The following is a 27,842-nucleotide window of genomic DNA, read 5'->3' on the forward strand; positions in this document are numbered from 1 at the left end:
TGCCACACAAGTGAATGGCTTGCGAGTGCCTTTGGGCCCCACTGGCCTGGGCTGCCTCCAGAGGCAGGATAACTTTGGGAAGCAAATCTGTTAGCATTGAGTCAAACACAATTTTCCTGGGCCCAAAGAAATCTAGGTGTTTTATTTCAGGTGTTTTACTTCAGGTCCTCTTTGCTGAGGTCCCAAAGAGTTGGAAGACAATAATGATCCCTTGCATTTGATTGTATAGCTTTACAGTTCACTAAGTACTTCCACATATATTCCCTTATCCGATCTTCGCACCAAACCTGTGAGATGGGCGGGGGTTATGAGCTGCTGTTCACAGGGAGCAGAACTGCTCAACACGGTTTCAGTAACCTCTGGCTGCAGGCAGGCCCGGCAGGCACATTGACTGAGAGCCTCGTGAGCTCTGAGGATCGGAACCCAGGACTCCTGACCTCCTCCCACCCCCCTGCCCCACCCCTCTTCTACCCCACGGATGGAAACAACCTTGAGATAAAGACGGGCATTATGAAGGATGACTGGGAAGCACATTGTGCCGAGTCTTTTATTTTCTTTCGTAACATTGAGCACTGAGAAAGGGAACTGAGACTCCCGACCCCCTTCCTGTTAGTCATGCCAGAGTTGGCGTTTGTCGACTGGCCTTCTGTCACTCTCGCGGGTGACTTGCCAGAGTGCCCAGGCTTGGACCTGCTTGCCCTCTGGCTGTGTTGAGAATTCTGTGCAGTCTGGGGTGGGGCCGCTTGTGTTTAAATTACATGTCATGTCAGCAGTTATGCCACCTCCTCAGCTTTTTTGCCTTTTCAGACTTCACTAGATGGATAATTTCCTTTTAGTCAGAAAACTAGAATTTTGGAAAGAGGAGCACTTTCCCTGGAATCGCTAGGTTCATGGAAATAAATAATTGCGATTCTTTTTATTTTTTTTTATTTTTATTTTTTTAAAATTTTTTTTAACTTTTATTTATTTTTTTGGGACAGAGAGAGACAGAGCATGAACGGGGGAGGGGCAGAGAGAGAGGGAGACACAGAATCAGAAACAGGGTCCAGGCTCTGAGCCATCAGCCCAGAGCCCAACGCGGGGCTCGAACTCACGGACCGCGAGATCGTGACCTGGCTGAAGTCGGACGCTTAACCGACTGCGCCACCCAGGCGCCCCTAATTGCGATTCTTTTTAAACAAAAACGGTGGTGGAATTTTGCAGCTTCTTGCCAAAGGTTTGATATGTGGCATTGTTGAATACTTGTCACTTCCTCATTTGTATAATTTCCCTCCCTTGTGGCCTAAACATATGACTTGTAATGAATACAGATAGGAGTAAGTCATAATTTCTGTTTGAAAATACCTGAGAAATGAGTTCAAAGTAATCTTGACCCCTTTGGTTCCCCACACATACACACCCCAACCTCCTGCCTGTTTCCTTTCATGTTTTTAGGGCCTCAAGGGCCTGTGGTGGGATTTGTATCTTGATGCTGAGGATCAACACAGACAGACTGACCTCCTTGCATACATGTTGGTCACGTGCCACTGCCGCTGGAGAGAATTCACTATTCAGATTTCTTTTAATGGCTTTTCCAGGAGGTATCTTGGGAGTCACAGTTGCTACTTGATGGCCTCTATTTCCCCACGGGATGGATGATTGCAAGGCCTTGCAGGCCTGTGGCCCTGGCCAGTGTGGTGGATCTCCGTGGCTGTGCTGACGTGATGATTCACGCTGCACCCTCCTCCCCTTCTGAGTTTTCAGACAGCCTGGTGACTCTCACGTGGGAACTATGAGAGGCTCTTGAGAAATCTTTATTTTTCTTTTAAGATTGCTGAGGTGGTTGTCCTTAGAGCTAGCACATTCTTTGCTTTCTACTTAAATCTCGAGGATTCTTTCTTAGGGTTTATTGGGGGTTTTGGTTTTGCTTTTCATGTTACTCATTGATGAGCTGATGTGAATCAACCTAAATACATATGGAAATGTTCTTTCATTATTTGGAGCTTATGTAGTTTCTTATGCAGATGTGCAAAAATAGTGCCTTAAAAATTGCAGACTCACATACTATCTTGCTTTCTTTCCTCTACACTGGTTCTTAGTGATCTTTACATGGAACTATAGCTTCCTTTCATTGACAATAAACTAGCAGGAACTAGGAATTGTGTAAATAAGTAATTTCTATTACCTCCTTTGCTGACTGACTTGACAAGCCCATTTTAGACATCTTGTCAATTTTAATTAATGTTTCCCCAAACGTTAAGCTAACCAGTGCCTCTTGCTGTCACTTCCTTTTGCAGGCAACGTTGGAAGGTTCTATAATAGTGTTTGAATGGGTGCTTTTCGCTGTTGAAATTTCCATTACCTTTGGGGCCCTGATGAACTGAGTTTTGTGTTGACTCTGTCTGTAGGTGTTGGCACAGTCTTGCATCTGGTATGGAGAGTGTGGAATTGCATCTGGAGATAAGAGGTACAACTGCAAATATTCAGGGCCACCAAAACCCTTGCCGAAGGATGGGTATGACTTAGTGCAGGTAAGTTTGTTATCTTGGGCGCTGGAACACAAAATGCTAATCGGAGATCCTCTGTAATTACACTGTAAATATCACTGAGAGGTGGGGCTGAAACCAACAGGTTTAAATCTTACCCCAAACGCTTATCTGGGGCACACAATAGCACAGAAGATAACATAACTCCCGGAGGCTTGATTTCTTTGGGACTCACTTTATGCCTTTCTCGTAGTTGTAGTTTCCGCATAACAGGTTACTATTTAGGGACTGACCTTGGTACCGCAAATGTTGCTCTTTGCAGCTTCTTGAAAATATACTAGAAGTTAGCTTTTTTTCGGTTCCTGGATTTCAGGACTCAGGCGGGCTGGGCTGCTAAGTGGCTGTGACTCCCTTGTCCTATGTTTATTTTAGTGATTCCCTCATTTTCCATCCAGAGCCTGTGAACTTTGGTTGCTACCAAAGTTCTGCTACCCAGGATTCTGTTCTCTGTTGCCTTGTTTACCTTTCCTGATACACAGGGATATTAGAAACGAACTGGAAAAATCTGGTTTTAGAGGGGAAAAGTCTGGTTTTAGAGGCCTCAGTAATGTAAAATCAAGTTGCCATGTGGCGGGTCTCCTCGACTGACTTGGTACTTTCATGAGAATGGTTAAAGACCTCTGACTTTCTCTGTCGTGACTAATGGAAGTAGTCAGTAGCATTTGGGCTAAACCTAAACAGAAAACTAAAGAGATCAAACTGGTTGTCATGGAGGGAAGGGAGCTTCCAAATAGGAAAAAGATTTGGAATAACTCTACTGCTTCTACTTTTGTGACTCCCTCGTTTATAAATAGTAAAATTGATAGCCCTGTAAAAGAATTCTGCAAGAACTTTGCAAACACATTTCTTACCCTTCTATACCTATAAAGGACTCTGTGAGTAAAATTGCCTTATTGAGTAATGTGTGTCCTGATTTGACTTTGCTGCTCTGATAACCATGCTTTCTCACCCAAAAGGAGCTCTGTCCAGGACTCTTCTTTGACAATGTCAGTCTTTGTTGCGATGTGCAGCAGCTTCGGACACTGAAAGACAACCTGCAGCTGCCTCTACAGTTTCTGTCCAGGTAGGTTGACCACCTGGCAAACAACAAAAAAAAAAAATAGTAGATTTTGAGCACTTGTTAACTAGTGATGTCCTGATTTCCTTAAAAAAAAATTTTTTTTAACGTTTATTCATTTTTGAGAGACAGAGCACAAGCAGGGGAAGGGCAAAGAGAGAGAGGGAGACACAGAATCCGAAGCAGGCTCCAGGCTCTGAGCTGTCAGCCCAGAGCCCAGTGCGGGGCTCGACCTGGGATCATGACCCAAGATAAAGCTGGACACTTAACCGACCGAGCTACTGAGGCGCCCCTACTGATTTCCTTTTAAAAGTTGGTTTTCATTTTATTTCAAGAAAGCAATCTTATGACTTCTCAGAAATAAAGGACAGTTTCTCGATAAAGTAATAGTTACCAGATTTAGTTCTCTTCCTAGTTACACGCAGGACTAATGTGGGGGCTTCCTCTGAGACGTCCTCACCCAAGGGACTTGGTCTTTTCATACTCGAGCCTCTGGGCACTGTGGGGAGGAGAGGTTCTGGTGGTGCTGCCAGGTCTGTGACCCGAGACCCTCTTCCGTGCGGTCCTCTGCATCACCTCCCTCTCCGCCCCACCCCTAGATGGCGTGGTTCTCTCTTCCTGCAGTGTCCTGAGATGCTAGAGTCCCAGTCCTCCCTAGAGCTGGCCTTTGATAGCTGTTAACACGATTGTTCTGGCAGAGCTGGGAGGTTTTGTCAACATTAGTTCTTTGTCCAGTCTGTTCTGTTCTCAATGACCAGGGCCATGAAAAGGGTTGCATAATAGGTGTTCTTCTCTGAGCTCACTCAGTGGTTCTCAAATGTGCAAAAGAACAAGCTGGTGGTGGTCTGTAGAACAGCACATCGTGGTCTCTTCCTAAATTTTTCACACTGAAGCACCCTGATAAAGGACATAGGAAGAGGGGGCGATGCTTCTCTGTGCACATACCACTGTAGGTGACAGGGCGGTCCACATCCTCTGAGAAAACCCTGCATCTTCCCAGAGGTTTAAACTGACAACACAGAGTGGAAAACCATCCCTAAACTGTTCTTCCAGGACAGCATACCCTATAATAATAGATGAAACAGTGGAGAATCTAATTGGACCAGCATACCCTGTGGAAGGCCAGTGGATGGTGATGGAGCAGGTTGCAGCCATCATTCAGTCAAAGTACATTTGTTTAGCACCTACCCTAGGTGAGGCATTATGGACGTAGAAATAACCGAGATCAAAAGATAACCAGATTTCCCCCGTGCTGTCAGCTCTGTTTATAATAGAAAATAATGAGAAGCTAACACGTGCAGCTGCCAGAATTGATCGTGGAGATTAAACGTAATAACATGCAAAGAGGTTTGTGATTCACAGAACATGGTAGAAATCTGGGCACCCCAGGAGTAGTGTGTGTTAGAATTGTGTAATTGTGGTTCTCGTTCTTGTCACAGTAAAGCACGGGACTCCTGAGAGAAAGCAGGTCAGTGTGCGTGTCTGCTCCCTTACTAGACCAGGGGCTTTGAAGGCTGGGACCACCTTCCCTGTTCCGTGTCATGTGGGCACCTGGACCACATCAGAGTTGAGGGTCATCTCGACTGGTTGTGCAGCGAGAATGCAGGTCTAATGAAGCTGTAGCTTTTGCAAATAGAAGTGAACCAAACTGGGGAGAGAGTTCTCCCACCTAACAAGTCACCGTTAGGAGCTTAAACGTTGAACCTGAAGGACAGCAGACAGCTTGTGGTCCTCATGAGAACCTGTGTGTTTCTGCAACCCATGCAGCCAGAGAACACCACTGCTGTTCTTACGCCTTCTTCTCAAGTCACGGGGAAATCCTCTTGTGTTTAGAGAGGGTCAAGGGATTACCTGGGGCTTAAAGAAAGCCCTTCAGTAGCAAGATGAAAATTCTAATGCGTGAATCTCGTTTTCCCCTTGTTTTTCTTCTTTTTTAAAAAAACTTTTTTTTTAAGGTTCATTTTTTTGAGAGACAGAGACAGAGCACGAGATGGGGCTGAAAGAGAGGGAGACACAGAATCTAAAGCAGGCTCCAGGCTCCTAGCTGTCAGCACAGAGCCCGACGCGAGGCTCAAACCCATGCACCACAAGATCATGACCTGAGCCGGTCTGACTCTTAACTGACTGAGCCACCCAGGCACCCTTCCCTTGTTTTTCTTCTTAATCAGAATTGTCCCCATGATGCTTCTAAGTCCCTTTAGTTCAAGACAAAGAAAACATGTCTATAAATTGCAAAGCACAGAATTCAGAGAAGCAGTTTTGTCTTTCTGAAATTGCACCTGGACAACATATGTGTAGTAATTAGGGTAGTTTTTAAAGAGACATCTTTATTTTAACACAAGATTTTAGGTGTAGAATTGCTGGGTTTAAGAGATTCTTAGATAATTTACTTGTCACTTTATAATAAATTTAAGATATTCTTTGTTGTATATCATCTTTTTGCTGGCCCTATTATCTGTGAGATCAGACAATATAGTTTACTTTTTCTTTAGATGTCCATCCTGTTTCTATAACCTAGTGAACCTGTTTTGTGAGCTGACGTGTAGCCCTCGGCAAAGTCAGTTTCTGAATGTTACAGCAACTGAAGATTATGTTGATCCTGTTACAAACCAGACTAAAACAAATGTAAAAGAATTACAGTACTACATTGGAGAGAGTTTTGCCAATGGTGAGTAAACTTTTTGGGGGGGTGGGGGGTGGGGGCGAGTAAGCTTTTAATTATTCCTTTATTACATTTGGCATCAGGATACTGGGTCAGGTTGTTCCTTTTTGTTGTCAGCTTTGTGAAAATGACAGTTATAAATTCCATTGGCCATGAAAGCGACTTGTTGCTTAGCATGTATCTAAGACTTGAGCTACAACCTATAAAACAATCTTTTTTGAAGTATTTGCTTAATCCCTTCCTAACTGTAAGTTCCCACATGGAAATTTTTAGTGTGCGCAAGTTTACTTTTCTGTATATCTTAGAAGCCATTAGAACTTTATTTCTAGTGGACATGAATTGTGTAACTTCATGAGTTAATTGCAAAACTGAGGGGAGCGTGTGGAAGGGTGGAAATGAAGAAGGGAAGCAGGAGGGGAGATTTGACTCAAGACATACATCACTATAAGGGAGAGTAAACAGATACCATAGTAGGGGAAAGGATCCATAACAACTAGAAATCATAGGATAGTATGAGAAAGACCATCTAGTGTTTGTAGAAAATGATTGAATTGAAAGAGTCCTGAAAGAATAGAACACAAGGGGAACAGAATGAAAAGATTAGAATTAGAACCAGCTGGCTCTATTAATAAGAAAAAGCCACTTAAATGAACTGAAAGATAAATAGCAGATTCAATACCGCTGAGTAAAGAATGTGCCCAAGAACATCTATAAAATAAGAGAATAAGAATTCATCATATAAGAACAACATACAGATTTAATTGTAATGATCACTTAAAAATGTAACCAAAAATTTAATAGAAAATGTAAATAATAAAAAATAATGAAATATAAATTAATGTTAGTTAAAATAATTAATTAAAAGATTGTCTCCATCACAAAAGCAATAAAATAAGCTACGTAGGAACAAATCTACCAAAAGATACGACATAAAAAGCATCCTGACTGTATGAAGAGAGATCATCTGTCTAGAAACAGAACCATGCTTATTGAAAATTGATATATAACAGGTGTGTTGTTACAAATCATTAAAGGAAGGGTGGACTAGTATATACATGGTGTGATAAAATTGATCATCTAATTTTTATCTTTGTATATCATACTAAAGGTGTATAGATTAAAAATCCTAATCTTGGACATTTTTAGAAGTAAATACAGAGTATATTTATGACTTTAAGATAAGGAAGTGTTCTAGACTAGAGGAAAAGCAGCAATCATAAGTGAAAAGATTTATAAACAGTATCTAGAACAGTCACTGAAACACAGATTAAAACAGTGAGCTGCCATTTCACACATCAGGCACAAATGTAAAAATTGGTCAATTCCAGATTTGGTAGGATGTTCAAGCAATAGGAATACTAATATACTGCACCATTGGCAACCATAACTTAATAGGAGTGTTTGAAAACCGTTCTGCACTACCTGGTAAAGTTGAGGATGAATATACCCTCATTCCAGAAATTCCACTTACATAGATGCCTGCCATAGAGAAACTCCTAATGCACATAAACAAAGAACCATATGAGAACATTCATTGTGGCACTTTTGTGGTCGTCAAAAATTGGTGACATCAGGAGAATGAGAAGACAAGCACAAACTGGGAGAAGATACTTGCAGAAGACACATCTCGTGAAGGACTCTTAACAAAATATATGAAGGACTTTTTTTTTTTTTTTTAATGTTTGTTTATATTTGAGAGAGAGACAGAGCCCGAACGGAGGAGGGCAGAGAGAGGAAGACACAGAGTCTGAAGCAGGCTGAAGACAGAGTCTGAAGCAGGCTGAAGACAGAGTCTGAAGCAGGCTGAAGACAGAGTCTGAAGCAGGCTTCAGACTCAGGACTGTCATCACAGAGCCCAACACGAGGCTCAAACCCATGAGCTGTGAGATCATGACCTGAGCTGAAGTCGGACACCTAACCGACTGAGCCACCCACGGACCCCAAAATAAATGAAGAACTCTTAAAACTCAATAATAAGAAAATGAATAGCCTGATTGAAAAGTGGACACAAATCCTGATCAGACACCTTACCAAAGAAGATAATGGATGGCAAATAAACAAATGAAAAGATGCTCAACATTGTATGTTATTAGGGAATTCCCGATTAAAACAACAGTGAAATACCACTACGCACCTGTTAAAATGGCCAAAATCCAGAACACTAACACCACCAAATGCTGGTGAGGATGTGGAGCCACAGAAACTCTAATTCATTTCTGCTGGGAATGCAAAATGGTTCAGCCACTTTGGAAGACAGTTTGACAATTTCTTAGAAAACTAAAAATGCTCTTACTATATGATCCAGCAATCATGGTTTTTGGCATTTACCCCAAAGCATTGAAAACGTATGTCCACATAAAAACCCTTACATGCATGTTGTAGCAGCATTATTCATAATTCACGCCAAGATGTCCTTCAGTAGGTAAATAAACTGGGGAACACCCAGACAATGGAATATCTTTCAGCATTAAAAAGAAATGAGCCATCAAGCCATGAAATGACATGGAGGAATGTTAAATCTATATTACTAAGTGAAAGAAGTGAATCTGGAAAGCCTACATACTGTATGATTCCAGGTTTATTATATTCTGGAAGAGGCAAAACTATGGAGATAGTAAAATGATCAATGGTTACCGGGTACTAGGGGAAGAAAGGAGGAGCACAGCGGATATTAAGGACAGGGAGACTATTGTTTAATACTACAATAGTGGATATGAGTCATTATACATTTGCCAAAACTCATAGAATATATAACACCTAGTGTGAACCTTGAAATAAACTGTGGACTTTGAATGACAATGATGTGTCATTATAGGTTCATCGGCTGTAACAAATATATATATACTCTGGTGCTGTTGATAGTAATGAGTTGCTTGTGTTGAGGCAGGAGGTGTGTGGGAGTTCTCTATACCATCTGCTCAATTTTACTGTGAACCTAAAACTCCTCTTTAAAAAGGCCATTAATAGGGTCGGCTGGGTGGCTCAGGCAGTTGCGTGTCTGACTTCGGCTCAGGTCATGATGTCGCAGTTCACGAGTTCGAGCTCTGAGCTGTCAGCACAGAACCTGTAGCCTGCTTTGGATTCTGTGTCTCCCTCTCCCTCTGCCCCTCTGTCTCCTGTGTGTGTGTGCACGTGTGCGCGCTCTCTCTCTCTCTCTCTCTCTCTCTCTCTCTCTCTGTCTCACTCTCAGAAATAAACATTAAAAAAAAATTTTTTTTAATAAAAAGTCCATTATTAAATTAAGTAAATTGAGGCACTAAATGCTGATTAAGAGGAGAATGGATAAATATATTTGGAGCATAGTCATAATCTATAATGGAATATTTAAAACTGTTAAAACGTATGAATTAGTTACATCACTGACTTGAAGTACTTGAAAAATTGAAAATGTCACAGGATAGATGTAGTATGTTCATATTAAACACTACTACATATCTATGTATACAGTATATCATGAAAGTACACAAATATGCATGGGAAAGATAAACATCAAATTCAGGGTTGTGGTTTTACCTTAAGCAAGGGAATGTATTCCTAAGTAAGGGTATTCATGGGACTTCAACTGTATCTGTAGCATTTGGTTTTTTTAATGTTGGGGCAAATGAAAAACAAGATTAATATAGCTGGGTGCTAAATAAATGAGAATTGTATTATTCTCCATATTTTCTGTATGCTTAAAATATTTAATAAAATAAAAATGTGAAAACCAAATAGTGAGCTGGAAGGTATGAGAGAATTACCTAGAAAATAGTGTAGAGTTATGACAATCTGGGATCATTAAAGAAGTGACATGTGGGATAATGTGAGGAGCTCCAGAGAAGGAAAAGAGAAAGTTCGGGAGAAACAATAAGTAAAAAGATAATGGCCAAGGGTTTTCCAGATTGGAAGAGAGATGAATCCTTAGACTTAGCGGCAGAAAAATTAATCTTGAAGCCAGGTAAATTAAAAAGAAAGAAAATACACAAAAATCAGTTGTATGTCTTCATATGCAGTGGACAGTCTGGAAGTGAAATTAAGGAAATTCCATTTACAATAGTATCAAGAAGAATAAAATACCTAGGATTTAACAAGAAGTGTAAAACTTACACTCATCACCATTAAACTGTAAAACATCATTAAAAGAAAGGATCTTAGTAAATGGAAAGATACTCCATGTTGATGGATCAGAAAACTTAAAAATGTTAAGATGACAGTACTTCCCATATTGATGTACAGATTCAGTGCAATCCCTGTCAGAATCCCAACTTGCTTCTTTATAGAAATTGATAGGCTAATTCCAAGAGTCATGTAATTTCAAGGGACCCAGAATAGCCAAGACAATCCTGAAGAAGAAGAACAAAATAGGAGGACTCATACTTCCCAATTTCAAAATTTACTACCAGCTGGTGAAAAGACAGTGTGGTACTGGAATAAAAATAAACATATAGGACAATGAGATACAACTTAGACCTATATATCTGTGGTCATCTGATTTTTGACAAGGATGCCAAGTCCCTTCAATGGGGAAAGAATAGTCTTTTCAACAAATGGTGCTGGGGAAACAGTAGCCACATGGAAAAGAATGAAGTTAAATCCTTACCTCACACCATAAACAAAAACTAAAATGGGTCAAAAACCTAAATGTAAGAGCCAAAACCTGAAAACACTTAGAAGAAAACATAGGAATAAACCATGACCTCCGATTTGACAATGGATTCTTAGATATGACACCAAAAACATGAGCAACAAAAGAAAAACAGATATGTTGGGACATGATCAAAACAGAGTTTTGTGCTTCAAAGGACACCATCAAGAAAAGACAAAAATATTTGCAAATTATTTAATCATTAAAAATCTTGTATCTAGAATATATAAAGAACTGTCACAACTCAGTAATAGATAACCCAATTTAAAATGGGAAAATGATCTGAACAGACATTTCTCCAAGGATGTTATTCAAATGGCCAATAAGCACATGAAAAGATGCTCAAAATCGTTAGTCATCAGAGAAATGCAAATCAAAACCACAGTTGGGATACCACTTCACACCCATCAGGACAGCTAGAAGCAAAAGGTCAGGTAACAAGTGTCAGGAGGATGTGGAGAAATTAGAGCCCTCATACACTGCCAGTAGAAATGTAAAAAGATGCAGTCGCTTTGGAAAACAGTCTGACAGTTCTTGAAAGAATTAAGCATAGGGTTACCATATGACACAGCCATTTCATTCACAAGAGAAGTAAAAGCGTATGTCCACACAAAAACTGTAACCAAACATTTATAGGAGCATTGTTCTTAATAGCCAAAAGGTAGAAACAGTCCAGATATCCATCAGCTGATTTATAGATAAACAAATGTGGTATATTCGTACAGCAGAATATTATGCCACCACAAAAAGGAATGATACATGCTACAATGTGGATGGACCTTGAAACCATCATGCTAAGTGGAAGAAGCTAGCCGCAAAAGATTACATATTACAGGATTCCATTTATATGAAATGTCCAAAGTAAGCAAATGTACTATAGAGACAGAAATAAATTAATGGTTGCTTAGGGCTTGGGCAGGGGGAGGGAGGGAGATGAGGGAGGATTAGCTAAAGAGTACAGAGTTTCTTTAAGGTGATGAAAATGTTCTAAAATTGACTGTGGCGATGGTTGCACCTATCTGTGAATGGGCTAAAATCCATTAAATTGGAACTTTAAATGGTTGAATTGTATGGTATGTAATTATATCTCAGTAAAGCTGTTAAAATCCATCTGTAAATACAGCACAGAAAAACTATAAAACTCGGGGCACCTGGGTGGCTCAGTCGGTTAAGCATTCGACTTCAGCTCAGGTCATGATCTCACGGCCTGTGAGTTCCAGCCCTGCGTCGGTCTCTGTGCTGACAGCTTGGAGCCTGGAGCCTGCTTCAGATTCTGTGTCTCTCTCTCTGTCTGCCCCTCCCCTATTCATACTCTGTCTCTCTCTGTCTCAAAAATAAACATTAAAAAAAATTTTTTTTAATTAAAAAAAACTATAAAACTCCAAAGACAAGTGTCTTAAAAATAAGTAGAAAAAAGATACAAATCATTTCAAAAGAATGCCAGTTGGAGATTTTCTTACCAGCAGTGATAGAGGCCAGAAGGCAATAGAATAATCCTAATTCTAAAGAAGTCATTCTATCTGAACTGCCTTTCAAGAGTGAGGGTTAAACACGGTGAATTTATCAGTGTCTCTTTAAAGTTTAGGGAAGAAGATCCAAAGAAGTTTGTAACAAGTAGGTGTGGTATCTAAATGAGGTATCTCTCCATTGGATGGGGGCCCCCAAATGTAGGGTGATGATGGGCTGGCAACCCGTGGCTGGGAAGGTGAGAGAATTCATGTGAGGCAGAACAAAGGCAATAGAAGTTTATTGAATACGCCACAAGGGAGTGGTGGGCAGGACAGAAAGAAGCCGTCTGCAGTGAGGTAGTGGGTGGAGGCTGTTCTTAAAGAGGGAGGAGGTGGAGGCATAGCGATATATGGAATTCTCCCCTTTCTTTTTTTTTTAAGTTTATTTATTTATTTTGAGAGAGCTAGAGAGAGCACAAGTCAGGGAGGGGAAGAGAAAGGGAGAGAGAGAGAGAATTCCCAAGCAGGGCTCAAACTCATGAACCAAACCCTGAGATCATGACCTGAGCCAAAACCAAGAGTTGGAAGCTTAACTGACTGAGCCACCCAGGTGCCCCTGGAATTCTCCCTTTTTGGGTAACTGTGCTCAGCTGCAAGTAGCCCATTGGTTAGTTAGGGCCTATGGATATTTTGAGGTGGGTCAGCTGATGGGCCTTTTCTACATTCCATTGCTCAAGCCTGTTTGCCTGAAAGCGGCCTCTACAGTAGGGACTGGTTAACGAATGTTAATATGGGATCCATTACTACTACTTTTTTATGTGCAAAGTGTCACATTATTCTTATTTTGTGTGTTGTCTTTGTATGTACTAAAATAAAGCCAAGAGAGCGACTAGTATTAGGTTCATTCATATGTGACCTCTCCTCTAAAAACAGTCTTCCCGTATAAGTTCCAAACTCTTCAGCTGTATAGTTTCCTACCCCAGATTTCTGGAACCAGCTTCATTGACTGAAGAGACACTAAGGTTCTTACTTCTCCTTCCTCAGCCTTAGTCCCTTCTTCTCTCCAGTGGTGGTAATACTTCTCCCAGCTACTGTGAGCTACGTGAGGGTGATGTATGCCTTTCTTGTTTGCTTTTATGTTTAAGTTACTTGGAATCTAGCCCAGCATGTTACTTGCAGAGTGGTGAGTCTCCACTCCTGCCCTTAGTGTTTACTGTCCCTCCTACCAGCCCGCGGCTTTGGAGTGCAGTGTTTATGGCTAAATTCGCATTTGAGAGGCCTTTCGGAAGATCTTCTCAGCATGGTGTTCGGTACTTTTGCCTTCTTCCTCTGCCAGCCATGTACAATGCCTGCCGGGACGTGGAGGCCCCCTCCAGTAATGACAAAGCCCTGGGACTGCTGTGTGGGAAGGACGCCGAAGCCTGCAATGCCACTAACTGGATTGAGTACATGTTCAATAAGGACAACGGCCAGGCACCTTTCACCATCACACCCATTTTTTCAGGTAGACTCCCAAGTTTGGCGTATTTATGATGTGGTTTTAAAGCCCAGGAACCTTAATCTACAATAGGAAGGTAAACAAATTCAGATAACCGGTTCCTGGACTTTCCCTCCAGTGAGAGAGGTAACTAGAACATTTCCCCTGCCCCTGGTTAATTTAGGGGGCTGGCAGGGAGGATGGAGGAGGAGGAACTGCCTTCCGGTGTTGCTGCCTCATTGAAAGAATGAATGAGCCTGGGTTTTTGTTTTGTTTCTTTTCTTTTAAAAAAAAAGACTGAAGCATTACAAAGGCCTTTTTAGGAGCTCTGGAATGATGTTAGACTGGCTCCTCAGTGGAGATTTCCCTTGGAATGTGGGGCACTCTGGTCTCAGCAACAAACCTTGTGCCCAAAATTACTTGAAGTAACTTAAAATTTTACAGGACTAAGCAGCAACACACCATTTGATCAGCCAGAAACCTCCAGTCCTTTTTACTCTTATGGTCATGCTCTGTATGTCAGTGTGCTTATCACTAGGTTCAAATATAATTTAATACAAGCTTTGTAGTTTTTTTATCGAGGTATTTACTCAACCCCATCCTCCCCGCAGATCTTCCAACCCATGGGATGGAGCCCATGAACAATGCCACCAAGGGCTGTGACGAGTCTGTGGACGAGGTCACCGGGCCGTGCAGCTGCCAGGACTGCTCAGTTGTTTGTGGCCCAAAGCCCCAGCCCCCACCGCCTCCTGTGCCCTGGAGAATCTTGGGCCTGGACGCCATGTATGTCATCATGTGGATCACCTACATGGCATTTTTGCTTGTGTTTTTTGGAGCATTTTTTGCTTTGTGGTGCTACAGGTGAGCAGTTTTGTTTATTCCCCAGGGCAAGAAGAGCAAGATTATTCAAGTGGTACTTCCAGCTTAACTAAACCAGGAAACAAATATCACGTGAATACCGGTCTCCATGAATTGCTTTTGGCTTTCAACTGGTAAACAATCAGAGGCCTGGTTAGATCGTGAAGTTGGTTTCATTGATTTGTTCAAAATGATGAGTGATTTAAAGCACTGTGCATTAACCACACATTCTTTAACAGAAAGTAGGAGGAGCTGAATCTGATTCAAATCTAATTCAATGCAGTGCTTATAATCCTTTTACATATTTGCACCTTGATTAGGACAGTACATTTTCTTTTAAATTTTTTTTTTTTCAACGTTTATTTATTTTGGGGACAGAGAGAGACAGAGCATGACCGGGGGAGGGGCAGAGAGAGAGGGAGACACAGAATCGGAAACAGGCTCCAGGCTCCGAGCCATCAGCCCAGAGCCTGACGCGGGGCTCGAACTCACGGACCGCGAGATCGTGACCTGGCTGAAGTCGGACGCTTAACCGACTGCGCCACCCAGGCGCCCCAAGGACAGTACATTTTCTTTAACTTGTTTTGAAATAATGTTAGACTTACCAGGAAGGTGCAAAAAATAGTAGAAGTTCATATGTATCCTTTACCCAGCTTCCCCTAATGTTACAGCTTACGTCAGCCATACTGTGTAATTATCAAAACTGCGAAAATAATGGTATGGTATGATTAGCTAAGCCACAAACTTTATTCAGATACCACCATCTTTTCCTCTGACACGTTCTGTTTTTGGACCCCACTCCATGCCCACTTTTTGTTTACCACCCTCCCCCGGTCTGTGACAGGTCCTCGGTCTTTCCATTTCTTTTATGGCCTTGACACTTTCGATACATACTGGCCAGTTATTTTGTAGAATGTCCCTCCACTTAGCTTTAGCTGACATTTTCTCATTAGGTTGAGGTTATGTGTTTCTGACAAGATTATCACAGGATCGATGTGTCCTTCTCAGTGTATCATACATATCACTCGTACCTGGTCTGAGTATGTCTCTTCCCTGGTAATGTTAACCTTGATCACTTGATAAAGGGGGTCTCTGCTGCATTTCTCTACCATAAAGTTACTGTTTCTCCCTTTGTAACTGATAGATATCTTAGGAGAGATGGGTCAGAACTCCTAATACCTTGTTTCTCCTAAAGCTGTCACCCCCTGATTTTAGCCTCCACTGGGGGATCTTATCTGCAGCTACTACTGTGGTGTTTGCCTAGTGATGATTGTTGATTTTATAGTTCCCTCCTTTCTTCTTCATTTACTAATTACACTTGTTCTGTATAGACCGTTATCCCTCCTGCTCTACTTATTTATTCAATTACATTTACATCATGGTCCCTACTCCTCTGTTTTTTGTTTTTGTTTTGTTTTTTAACGTGCCCTTGCCTTTCTTATTTCCTGGAATCACAAAATGCTCCAGGCTCATCTGTTATTTTCCCCGCGCCAGCCCTGGAATCCACCTCTTCTGCAAGGATCCCTGGTTCCTTGTATTGGAGACTGATGTTAGAGTGATGCTCCAGGCCCCAGGTGTGCCCATTGCTGCTGCACAGCAGTGTTCACTGTGTTCACTGAGAGACAGCGTGAGCGGGGGGAGGGGCAGAGAGAGAGAGAGACACAGAATCCGAAGCAGGCTCCAGGCTCCGAGCTGTCAGCACAGAGCCCGACGCGGGGCTCGCACTCATGAACCGTGAAGTCATGACCTGAGCCAAAGTCGGACGCTTAACTGAGCCACCCAGTCGCCCTAGTGCTCACTGTGTTTCTAAAGGACCTGAAGTTTTACATCTAAATGAAGGCTGCAAGGTGAAATTACCCTTTAGCAACTTGTTTTTAATACCGTCTTAAATTTTCTCCTGAGACTGGTGAGCAGGATGACCTAGAGCAAGGGAACCTGGGGGAAGAAGGAGGCGATTAGGCAAGAAGGAAATAGGATGAAGAAGTGAGCTTTTAATAGGTCTACGGGACTATCAGAGGAACAGCCTCATTATGTCAAATATCCACTAATACTGCTTATGTGCTTTTGTTTTTCAGAAAACGCTATTTTGTCTCTGAGTACACCCCCATTGATAGCAACATAGCTTTCTCTGTAAATGCCAATGACAGAGGTAGGCACTTTTGTACTCAAATGGTTAGGATTATGTTTGCATGAGTGCACGTTTCCTCAGAAAATGTTGATGTGCTGTTCTGGGACAGGCACTGTGCTGGTGTCAAGGACACGGCCGTGACCAACACAGACAGGTCCTTGCCCTTGTGGTAGTAGCAGTCTAGTCAGGGTGGCAGATCGGAACCAAGGATAATTAGGGACTGGGGTAAGAGCTGTGGAGGGGCAGGCATAGCCACAAAGGTGGATGGGAAGTGCCTTGGACAGAGTGCTCAGAGAACTTTGCTTTTGTGTGAGCATCGCTCCTCTGTGGGGTGGGTGGCAGGTGCCATCACCGTGGGCAGGCAAGGAAGGTGGCTTCCTGAGCAGATAGGTGCTGAGGGTGTGCGACGGGAGGGAGGCGGATCTTGTGCCATCCCTGTGCGGACACTATTCCCAGCCCCTGTGGTAGTAGCTAACGCTTTCCCTGTTCCGACTTTCAGGAATGGCTTGGCTCTTAACCTCCACCCTCCCTTCCTCTCCCGCTCTTCCAGGGGAGGCGTCCTGCTGTGACGCGCTTGGTGCGGCATTTGAGGGCTGTCTGAGGCGGCTCTTCTCACAGTGGGGCTCTTTCTGCGTCCGAAACCCGGGCCCCATCATCTTCTTCTCCCTGGCCTTCATTGCCGCCTGTTCTTCAGGCCTGGTGTTTGTGCGGGTCACGACCAATCCAGTTGACCTGTGGTCAGCTCCCAGCAGCCAGGCGCGCCTCCAGAAAGAGTACTTTGACACGCACTTTGGGCCTTTCTTCCGCACGGAGCAGCTCATCATCCAGGCCCCCCACACCAGTGCACACACTTACCAGCCGTACCCCTCAGGATCCGATGTGCCCTTCGGACCTCCGCTTGACCTCGCGATCTTGCACCAGGTAACGTGCTGTGAGCAGAAATCCGTTCTGGGAAGCCGGGTGGTTTGTTTTCTGGCTTTGACATATTGACCGGTTCTACTTGACATGGGGTTGGGGCTGAATGTGGCGGTATATCTTGAAAATCTCAACAGTAAAAAGGTAAAGATGCTTTTCATTTACTTTTCCAGAAGGCGAATGGTGGATGTTGAACTTCCTGAAAATTTTACTGTAGACTGCTTTTATATTTCCTTCATATGGCAGGTCTTGCTTCTTGAAACTGAGAGGAGCATTTCTCTGTTGAAGCAGAGTGTATTTATAATTTACTTAGGAACTTATTAAATTTTTCCCTTGGCAATTGAAAAGTAATGTGCCAGGACCCAAAGGAATGAAGCCTCTCTAACACTGTGCTGGGGACCGAGGCAGGAGCTACTGCTGGTCCGCCGCTGCAGGAATGAATTTGTCATTTCCGGAAGGTAGGCCCTGGCCTGCATTTGGTAGGAGGTGCATTCGGAACGAGATCCATCCCATTCTCTTACAGAGGCCTTTAACCCTTCCCGTTCTCCCTTGTCACACTTGACCTGGAGAACTCTGTGAATAAATGGCATCCTGCCTATTTTTTTAATGAACAGTTGCTCAATCGCATGATTTTTCCTTTAAATATTGCTCTTGCCTACAGAAAGTCTGGTATCTTGAAAAACATCAAAATGGTCTCAAGACATGAACAAAATCTTTTCTCCACTGAGTAACCCTGTGTTTCTTTTTCTCAGCTTGTTGCAAAAGAAGCACAACGTAGTCATTTACCTCCAGGAATGTAGTCTCTGTTGGGAACCCCAGGGATATACATAAATAATCCTAGTATAGCACAAGGCAGTAGGTGGTATTTTGTTAGTAAGAGGGTATGTCGAGAGAACCAGGCAGATTGCCCCGGTCTCCCCTCTGCGGCCCTGTTGTTATTGCTGCAGAAGGGTAGAATGCGAGATATGCATGTATCCTGCCCTGAGATCTCTCCTGGTATTGGGGTCCCCTCCCTGTCTCTCTGGACACCTCTCAGGAGGGTCTCCATCCCAGCTTGCTATCTTTTAAGAGTGGGCCTTTGGTGTCATCAGATATTTTACCATAGCACGTCTTAGTCCTCTCCCTTGTGTGAGGAAGGATTTTCCGCAAATAACTTTAAAAAAAAATTTTTTTAATGTTTATTTTATTTTTGAGAGAGCGAGCATGAGTGGGGGAGGGGTGGAGAGGAAGGGAGACAGAATCCTAAGTAGGCTCCAGGCTCTGAGCTGTCAGCACAGAGCCTCACGCAGGCTTGAACCCCTGAACCTGTGAGATTCATGACCTGAGCCAAACTCGGACACTTAACCGACTGAGCTACCCAGACGCCCCTCTGCAAATACTTTTTATCTTCTTACCTGTCAGGGCAATAACAGTTACAATCTGAGAGAAATCCAATGTGTTTCTGGGTTTGTTTATTTTTAAAACCTTCTTTCAGGTTCTTGACTTACAAACTGCCATCGAAAATATCACTGCATCTTATAACAATGAGACCGTGACACTTCAAGACATCTGCGTGGCCCCCTTGTCACCCTATAACAAGAACTGCACCATTCTGAGCGTGTTAAATTACTTCCAGAACAGCCATTCCATGCTGGACCATGAAATAGGAGATGACTTCTTTGTGTATGCAGATTACCACACGCACTTGCTATACTGTGTACGGTACGTGGCAGGAGACGGTCATCATTCGGCCCACCAGCCCGCGAGCACTTGCTGTCGCTGCACACAGTTGTAGGTGCCAGAGGCCTAGCTGTGAGCAAGCAGCGGGACCTGCCCTGCAAAGCGCATGCTCTGATGGAGGGAGACCGACAACGAATCGATACCTGCCCTGATGCCAGGTGGAGAGGAGAGCTCTGGAGAAATTAAGCCCGACGAGGAGATGGAGGGCGGTGGGGGCGTGCTACTTTAGGTAGAGTGGAGACCTGCACAGACAGAAAGGAAAGGAGGGAGCCTGTGATTATCGGAGGGAAAAGTGTTCCGAGTAGACAGGCAGCAAGCACAAAGGCCCTGGGGTGGGAGCGCTCATGGAGCATTCATGATGTATAATCGAGGAACGGCCTTTCACTCATGCCTGATTTGGAAACCACATGCCACACCACCACTGGTCTCACAGTACAAGAATAGAAGCCTCTAGTGTTTTTTCTTGTCTTGCAACTATAAACTTCTACCACGATGTCAGATTGTTTTTGAAAATGCAGCGTCCCCTTGAGAAGTGAGGGCAGGATTGGTGTGCAGTTCAGATTGGAGAGCACTGAATCTGCTTCCCGCTGGAGGCACGTCTAGCTGGGCAGGCGGCATTTGTCGTGTGCACTGGTCACAGAGCATCTGTGCTTTGGTGACCTGTGCCCCTAGCAGGGAGGCCTGTGCCCCTAGCAGGGAGAGCATTCTGCACTGGTGGGCCTGCTGTCCCTGCAGGCCCTGACCCAGCCTGGAGACCGGTGTTCAGCCAGACAATCACCGTGGCTGTTTTGTCACTGCAGGGACAGAGAAATTATTCCTTGTCACTTTTGAGTGTGCTGTCAGCTAACCCCATCTCAGGAGCCAGCTACTTTGATATCTGGTCTGGTTTGGTGGTCTTCAGTTCTACTTAGGCTACTGGTGTGTGACTCTTTAGCCGATTAAGCCCGGTTTGCTCTGTTTCAAGGAGCTCGCCTCTAAAAAGCTGAGCTCTCCCTGTAAAACAGTAAGGGCACGCCCATTCTCCACAGGGTGGATGGTATAGGGTGGCCATGGGCAATTTGACAACTGGAAAAAAAAGTGAAACTTGTTCGGTTTTTATATTTAAAGGAAAAAGCTGTTTACTTCCGGTCTTACAAAATGAAGGTCAACAACATTTTGACAGGGAGGGAGGTACGTGAGGCTTGTGTTTAGTCTGAGGCAGGGTGTGGTTCAGATCAGCGCAGAAGCGCTCCTTGGGCCATTTCGCTCCCACGTGTGGCTCTGTGTGCTGCGTGGTTGCCCTTCTGGGTCTCCTGCTCTCACCTCCCTCCTTACCCTCCAGCTCTACGTGGGCTTTTGCCCTAGAGGTCCTGCAGGAACGGCACACCCGGTGCACCCAGAACCAAGCACAGATCTACTGTCCCCATACCCCCGTGTCGTGTGATGGCACCTGTGTCAGCTTGAGGCTGTGTCTGCATCCTTCCCCATTCTTATCTGCCTCACATAATTCTTATGGATTTTAACCTTTTGGATGAGCTCCCAAGCCCGATGTATGGGACAATGGGACTTGGCCTCTGGCTGTGTCCACATAGCCTGTTTGCCCCAAGCAGGTGATCTGACCCCTTAGGGTCTGAGCCCATCAGCTGTGGGCTCAGAAGGGCCATGGTTCGGGTTATATGTGAGAATCTGAACAAGTGCCCAGCAGAGTTCTGGCTTAGGATGTGTCCTGAGATGCTGGTTCCTCCACTGCACTACCCTCGTCTGGGCCCTTGCACAGACCTCCTGACTGGTCTGAGGGCTCTTCCTCCCCTTTCTTTCCCACATCCAGACCCTTCTTCTGCTTTGCCGCCCGAATTCTCTTTGTAAAACAGCGTATGACACCCTTTTTTTTTATTGTCTGTCCCTCCCTCTTTCCAGCCCCATCCCTTCCCTCTGAAGTCCTCCCCTTTGTGGGTGCCTCCTGCTGTAGACAGGACTTGGTGTGGTTCCTCACACTGCCATCCTGTTGCTCTCTTCTCTCATGTACCTGTTCTCGCTCATTCGGTGGCAGTTTCCTCTATTAGTGCTCCATGTACCGTGTGACATCCCTTCCCACGTGCACCTTGCCCTGAGCGATAATGACCACATCATGCTCTTTTTGCCTGTCTCTCACTCAGTGGTTCTGAGCTCCCAAAGGCAAGTGCTGAACTGCATTATTCACCTGAGGAATAATGCACAGAGCCCACATCATGCTTAGGATATAATCGGCCTCTTTAACTGTTTGTCGTGCAGATGTTTAAGTCTCTGTGATGTCTTGAGGCTTGTTGTAACTGGGAGTTGTTTTCCACACTTCTCAGGGCTCCTGCCTCTCTGAACGATACCAGTTTGCTCCATGATCCTTGCCTGGGTACATTCGGTGGGCCAGTGTTCCCGTGGCTTGTGTTAGGAGGCTATGATGGTAAGTAAGAGGAGCTTCCTCTTTTCCTATCAGGTGAAGTAGTTTTGGTTCTGTCACTAACAGGTGCTGATTATGAAGATTTCATAAATTGAACAGTCTTATGAATTCCCTATCTTAAATCCCAAGTACATTCTCTCTTTGGGCTTTGGCTTTGGGTTTTGTTCTGGATGTAAAAGAAGTGGATGGTGTTAGCCTTCTTAAGGTCACATTCTGGGAAGCTGTCGAAAGCTAAAGACTCTTCCCCAGAGTCATGCAGTAGTTCATTTCCACGTAACTCATTGTTCAGTGTCCAAGTGTTCATGGAGAGATGATATGTGGGATGTGGGGAAAAAGAAGCAAAGTTGATCTGGTTCTTCCTCCTCAACCAGTTAGTTGAGGATTGAGACACTCTTGTAGCGGGGGGAGTGATTGGTTTGCTCTTTACTGGTTCCAGTAGCACCTTAGAACAGACTGTACCAGGTATGATGGGGTAACGATTCAGGTAACACCTTTGGCATCCAAAGCCAAAATAGGCAGTTCAACAGGTTTTCCTCCCGCCCACAGAAGAGGTCAAATAGATGTTGTTCTCCTCGCCAGTGGGAGGGGAGAAGTTGTATCTATATTTAAATTTTCCTCGCCTCATATAATGGCATTTCTAATTAGTGGGGAAAAGACAGTGTCACCAACTGGCGAGCCATAGCCGTCAAAATTAAATTTGATCTCATACCTCATTCCTTCCATCCAAATAAACTTCAGATATATAAGGAGGGAAAGTTATTAAATGTAAGAAATTCAAGAAGTGAAACTTATTAAAGATCAAGAAGAAGATACAGGAAGAATTTTTTTGATAATTTTTATTTTTTTAATTTTTTTTTTCAACGTTTATTTATTTTTGGGACAGAGAGAGACAGAGCATGAATGGGGGAGGGGCAGAGAGAGAGGGAGACACAGAATCGGAAACAGGCTCCAGGCTCTGAGCCATCAGCCCAGAGCCTGACGCGGGGCTCGAACTCACGGATCGCGAGATCGTGACCTGGCTGAAGTCGGACACTTAACCGACTGCACCACCCAGGCGCCCCTGATAATTTTTAAATGGAGAAGGCATTTCTAAGCAAGACACAAAACCCAGAAGCCACAAAAGGAAACATTAGTGAGTTTGACTACATAAGAATTTAAAATTCTGGGGCACCTGGGTGACTCAGGCAGTTAAGCATCTGACTCTTAATTTCAGCTCAGGTCACAATCTCATAGTTAGTGAGATCGAGTCCCCCTGCACTGACAGCACAGATCCTACCTGAGATTCTCTCTCTGCCCCTTCCCCTCCATCAGTTAATAAATAAACATTTTTTAAAAAGTGTTTCTCTTCCATTGCCAGATGCAAATCAGCACTTTCTTTTTTTTTTTAATTCCTATGTAGAAAACAAACACCATAAAGTTAAAAAGAAAAAGCAAGCAACAAACTAGACGGGGAAAAAACAGTATACATAACAGATAGTGTGCCCTTAATATATGAAGGGCTCTGGGGGGGGGGGGGGTGCCGGGGCAGCTCAGTTGGCTCAGTTGGTTAAGCGTATGACTTTGGCTCAGGTCATGATCTCACAGTTTGTGAGTTTGAGCCATGTGTCGGACTCTGCTCTGACAGCTTGGAGCCTGGAGCCTGCTTTGGATTCTCTCTCTCTCTCTCTCTCTCTCTCTCTCTCTCTCTGCGCCTCTCTGCCCCTCCCTCACTTGTGCTCTTTCTCAAAAATAAATAAACTAAAAAAAAAAATTATATATAAATATATATGAAGGCTCTGGTGAAAAAAAGAAAAGGTTAACAACCCAAAAGAAAAGTGGCCAAAGCCATATGAAAGTTAACAAAGGAAATACAAATGGCTGTTAATTATATGGGGAAAATGCTCAACCTCACTCCTAGATAGTGAAATGCATCTCACTTCAATCTTTCCCCCTAATGAGGGGGCAAGACATAAGAGTTTGATAAAACAATGCGGGGTGCAGAGGACCCCAGTGTTACTGGAAGTGTGTATGGTTCCTAGAATAGAATGCAAGCTCCAGGAATGCAGGGTTTTCCTCTCTTTCGTTCACTGGTATATATCCATAGTACCTAAAATAATGCCTGGCACAAAGCAGGGTCTCAGTAGATATTTTGCTACGTAAAGAAATGGAAAAACAGGATAGCCTCTTTGGAGGGCATTTTGGAGGAATTTATCAAAATTAGAATGGCACATACTTTTTGATTCATTACTTGTGCTTGTAAGATTTGATTCTGCAAATATGCATGTTGTTACACGTGAAAAATATCAGATTATTCTTTGTAGTATTTTTGTTCATAATTTTAAAAATTGCAAAAATGCCCATCAATTGGAGATTGGTTAAATTACACTAGAAAATATGATCCAGTAGAAAAAAGAATAAGGAAGCTCTTTATGTCCTAAAATGGAGCCATCTCCAAGATATAAATTAAAAATGTAATGTGCAGAACAACGTGCTGCTATTTGTGTGACTAAGAAGGAAAGGGAAGAATACAGGTGTTTGCTTGTGCATGTGTGGAGTATCTCTGGGAAATAGTTCAGATGGCCACAGTGTGGGGAGGAGAACTAAGGATTGAGGAAGGAGAGACAATGAACACCTTTTTGCTCTGATGGAAATTTTTACCACGCACGTGCTATTTAGTTAAAGAAGTTACCCTTCCTGAGTGAATCTCTGTCTACACCAGATACAGCATCCTTTTTATTCATTAACTGAGCTACATAGACACGTCAGTGAACTTGTGATTTGTTTTTAGAGTACAGTCTACAGCACCTGTGAGAAATCAGTTACCTGGCTGTCATGTAATTTTCCCTCGTGTCTAATTTTCTGCACACTTCTTCTTAATGTCCCTTTTTTCCTTTTCAGATCAAAATTACAATAATGCCACAGCCCTTGTGATTACCTTTCCTGTCAATAATTACTATAATGATACAGAGAGGCTCCAGAAGGCCCAGGTCTGGGAAAAAGAGTGAGTTGCTGTCTTTGTTGTGTGGGGAGCTGGACGCTAACAGAATGCACTTAAACCACAGTCAGCTCAGTTAATAACCAACATCAGGTCTAAATTATGTCATTTTTTTCATTTGGTACTAATGACGTTAAGAAAAAAAAATCGGTGTATCTGTAAACATTGTTTGAATCTGTATCCCTGCACAGGAGTGCAGAAGTATATATGCAGAAATGTTCCCTGCACCCTTTTCTCATAGTGAACACCAGGAGCAAGCTGGGTGTACAATTAGTAGGGGACACACATGGTAGAAAATCATGCAGTCATTAAAGATGGGTAAGTAAATGGTTCCAGATGGAGGACACAAAAGCTGCAATCAGCGTGGTTAGGCAAATATATGCTATCCATGGTAGAAAAAATATCCATCCCTAGAAAAAATATCAAGCAAGGGGCCCAGGAAATTGTTGACTATGTTTATAACCCCTAAAGAATAGGAACAGAGAATGGGTTTTTGACTCTATACCTTTCACTGCTTTTTTTAAAGAACTTTGTTGGAATATAAATCCTATGCCATACATTTCACCCATTTAAACTGTGTAATTCAGTAGCTTTAGTGTATTCACAGATACCTGCAGCCGTCACCACAGTGAATTTTAGAATTTTTTTTTTTAATCTCAAAAAGAAGCCCCCTAATCCTTTAGCTATCACTCCCACCCGTCACCCTCAGCTTCCCACATCCCAGCCCTGTGCAAACATTAATCTCATTTCTGTCTCCATACATTTTTGTATTCTGGATTTTTATATGAATGGATGCGTATATATGGACTTCGGTGTCTGGCTTCTTTCACTTAGTGTGTTTCTAAGGTTCATTCAAGTTGTAACATGTATCAGTACCTCATTCCTTTTTATGGCTGCATAATGTTTCATCCTATGGATATACCACATTTTTATCCACTTATCATTTGATACACATTTGGGTTGTTCCTACCTTTTTGGCCATTATGAATAATGCTGCTGTAGACATCCATATACAGATTTTTCTGTGAGCTTCTATGTTTTCATTTCTCTTGGATATATAACTAGGAGTAGAATTTCTGGGTCATATGGTGACTCTTTGAAGAACTGCCAGAGTGCTTTCCATGGTGGCTGCACCATTTTACATTCCACCAGCAGTGTATGAGGGTTCTAATTTCCCCACGTCCTCCCCAACATTTGTTAGCTGACCTTTTGATTCTAGCTGTCTTAGTGGGTGTGAATTGGTATTTCATTGCAGTTTTGATTTGCATTTCCCTGAAGGCTAATGATTTAAAGCCTCCGTTTTGGTGCTTATTGGCCATTTGTGTAACTTCCTTCGAGAAATGTCTATTCCTATCCTTTGCCTGTCTTTAGCTGGATTATTTGTATTTTTATTATCAAATTTAAGAATTCTTACATATTCTACAAGGCCGCCATCAGCTACATGATTTCCGGGTATTTACTCCCATTCTTTGGCTTGTTTTGTTTTCTTGATGGGGTCTGTTGAAGCACAAGTTTTTAGTTTTGAAGTCTAGTTTTTCTAGTTTTTTGTTGCTCATACTCTCAGTGTCATATCTGAGGAACCATTGCCCAATCCAAGGACATGGAGATTTATGCCTGTGTGTTATTTGGAGAGTTTTATACTTTGTTTATTTATTATGTTTATTTATGTTTATTTTTGAGAGAGAGAGACAGCACAAGCGGGGGAGGGGCAAAGAGAGAGGGAGACCAAGAATCCGAAGCAGGCTCCAGGCTCTGAGCTGTCAGCACAGAGCCCAACGTGTGGAGCTCGAACTCACGGACCGTGAGATCATGACCTAAGCTGAAGTCGGACACTTAACAGACTGAGCCACCCAGGTGCCCCCAGAGTTTTATATATTTAGTTCTCACCTTTAGGTCTTTGATCCATTTGAGTTAATTTTTTCATGTTAACATGAGGAAGAATCTAATTTCATTCTTTTTTGCATGTTGCTATCCAGTTGTCCCAGACCATTTGTTGAAAAGATTATGCTTTCTCTCATTGGGTAGTCTTGCCATCTTGTCAAAAATTAGGTGACCATGGATACCTGGTTTATTTCTAGACTCTTAGTTGTATTCCTCTGATCTTTGATTTTTATGTCTGTCTTTGTGCTGATACCACACTCTTGTGACTACTGTTGTTTTGTAGAAAGTGTGAAATCAACAAGTGTGTGTCCTCCTCCTTTGTTCTTCTTTCAAAAAGAAGGGTTTCACTCTTCTGGGCACCTTGCAGTTCCATGCGAATAGTAGAATCAGCTTATCTTTCTATGAAGAAGTCAGCTGGGGCTCATAGGGATGGCATTGAATCTGTAAATCAACTTTTAAAAGTTTGTTCCATGAGCGTATGTCTTTATTATAATATGCTTTGTTTAGGAATCTTTTTTATTTTTTATTTTTTATTTTTTTCAACGTTTATTTATTTTTGGGACAGAGAGAGACAGAGCATGAACGGGCGAGGGGCAGAGAGAGGGAGACACAGAAATGGAAACAGGCTCCAGGCTCTGAGCCATCAGCCCAGAGCCCGACGCGGGGCTCGAACTCACGGACCGCGAGATCGTGACCTGGCTGAAGTCGGACGCTTAACCGACTGCGCCACCCAGGCGCCCCTAGGAATCTTTTTTAGTGAAAAAGAAAGGAGACCATGAACCAACTTTTTTTTTTTTAAACAAACACTTCACGAATTTGTCAGCTTTGCTCAGGGGCCATACTGATCTTTTCTTATTCATTCCAGTTTTAGTATATGTGCTACCAAAGCCAAACCCGCGGACCAACTTTTAAACTTGTTCTAGGGGTGCCTGGGTGGCTCAGTTGGTTAAGCGTCTGACTTTGGCCAGGTCATGATCTCATGGTTCATGAGTTTAAGCCCCGTGTCAGGCTCTGTGCTGACAGCTCAGAGCCTGAAGCCTGCTTCAGAGTCTGTGTCTCCCTCTCTCTCTGTCCCTCCCCCACTCATGCTCTTTCTCTCAAAAAATGATTAAATATAAAATAAAATAAAATAAAATAAAATAAAATAAAATAAAATAAAAT

At 43.0% G+C, this 27,842-nt stretch overlaps 1 protein-coding gene across 3 annotated transcripts in view; it reads left to right on the plus strand.

Annotated features, from left to right (window-relative positions):
• The window catches only part of NPC1 (NPC intracellular cholesterol transporter 1), a 55,346-nt gene that overhangs the window by 14,532 nt on the left and 12,972 nt on the right, over nucleotides 1-27,842 (plus strand). For 2 of the 3 annotated variants that reach the window (XM_040479224.1, XM_040479226.1), the window contains exons 2-11: nucleotides 2,388-2,510; nucleotides 3,482-3,588; nucleotides 6,075-6,250; nucleotides 13,653-13,820; nucleotides 14,405-14,654; nucleotides 16,727-16,800; nucleotides 17,279-17,700; nucleotides 19,169-19,395; nucleotides 21,729-21,829; nucleotides 24,704-24,806. In XM_040479224.1, the coding sequence (XP_040335158.1) occupies nucleotides 2,388-2,510; nucleotides 3,482-3,588; nucleotides 6,075-6,250; nucleotides 13,653-13,820; nucleotides 14,405-14,654; nucleotides 16,727-16,800; nucleotides 17,279-17,700; nucleotides 19,169-19,395; nucleotides 21,729-21,829; nucleotides 24,704-24,806 (1,751 nt within the window). The remainder of the gene's footprint in view (nucleotides 1-2,387; nucleotides 2,511-3,481; nucleotides 3,589-6,074; nucleotides 6,251-13,652; nucleotides 13,821-14,404; nucleotides 14,655-16,726; nucleotides 16,801-17,278; nucleotides 17,701-19,168; nucleotides 19,396-21,728; nucleotides 21,830-24,703; nucleotides 24,807-27,842) is intronic. The other variant, XM_040479225.1, reaches the window with a different exon arrangement.

The sequence above is a fragment of the Herpailurus yagouaroundi genome, unplaced genomic scaffold, assembly GCF_014898765.1.
Source record: "Herpailurus yagouaroundi ecotype Mexico unplaced genomic scaffold, PumYag 142, whole genome shotgun sequence".
Taxonomy (NCBI): domain Eukaryota; kingdom Metazoa; phylum Chordata; class Mammalia; order Carnivora; family Felidae; genus Herpailurus; species Herpailurus yagouaroundi.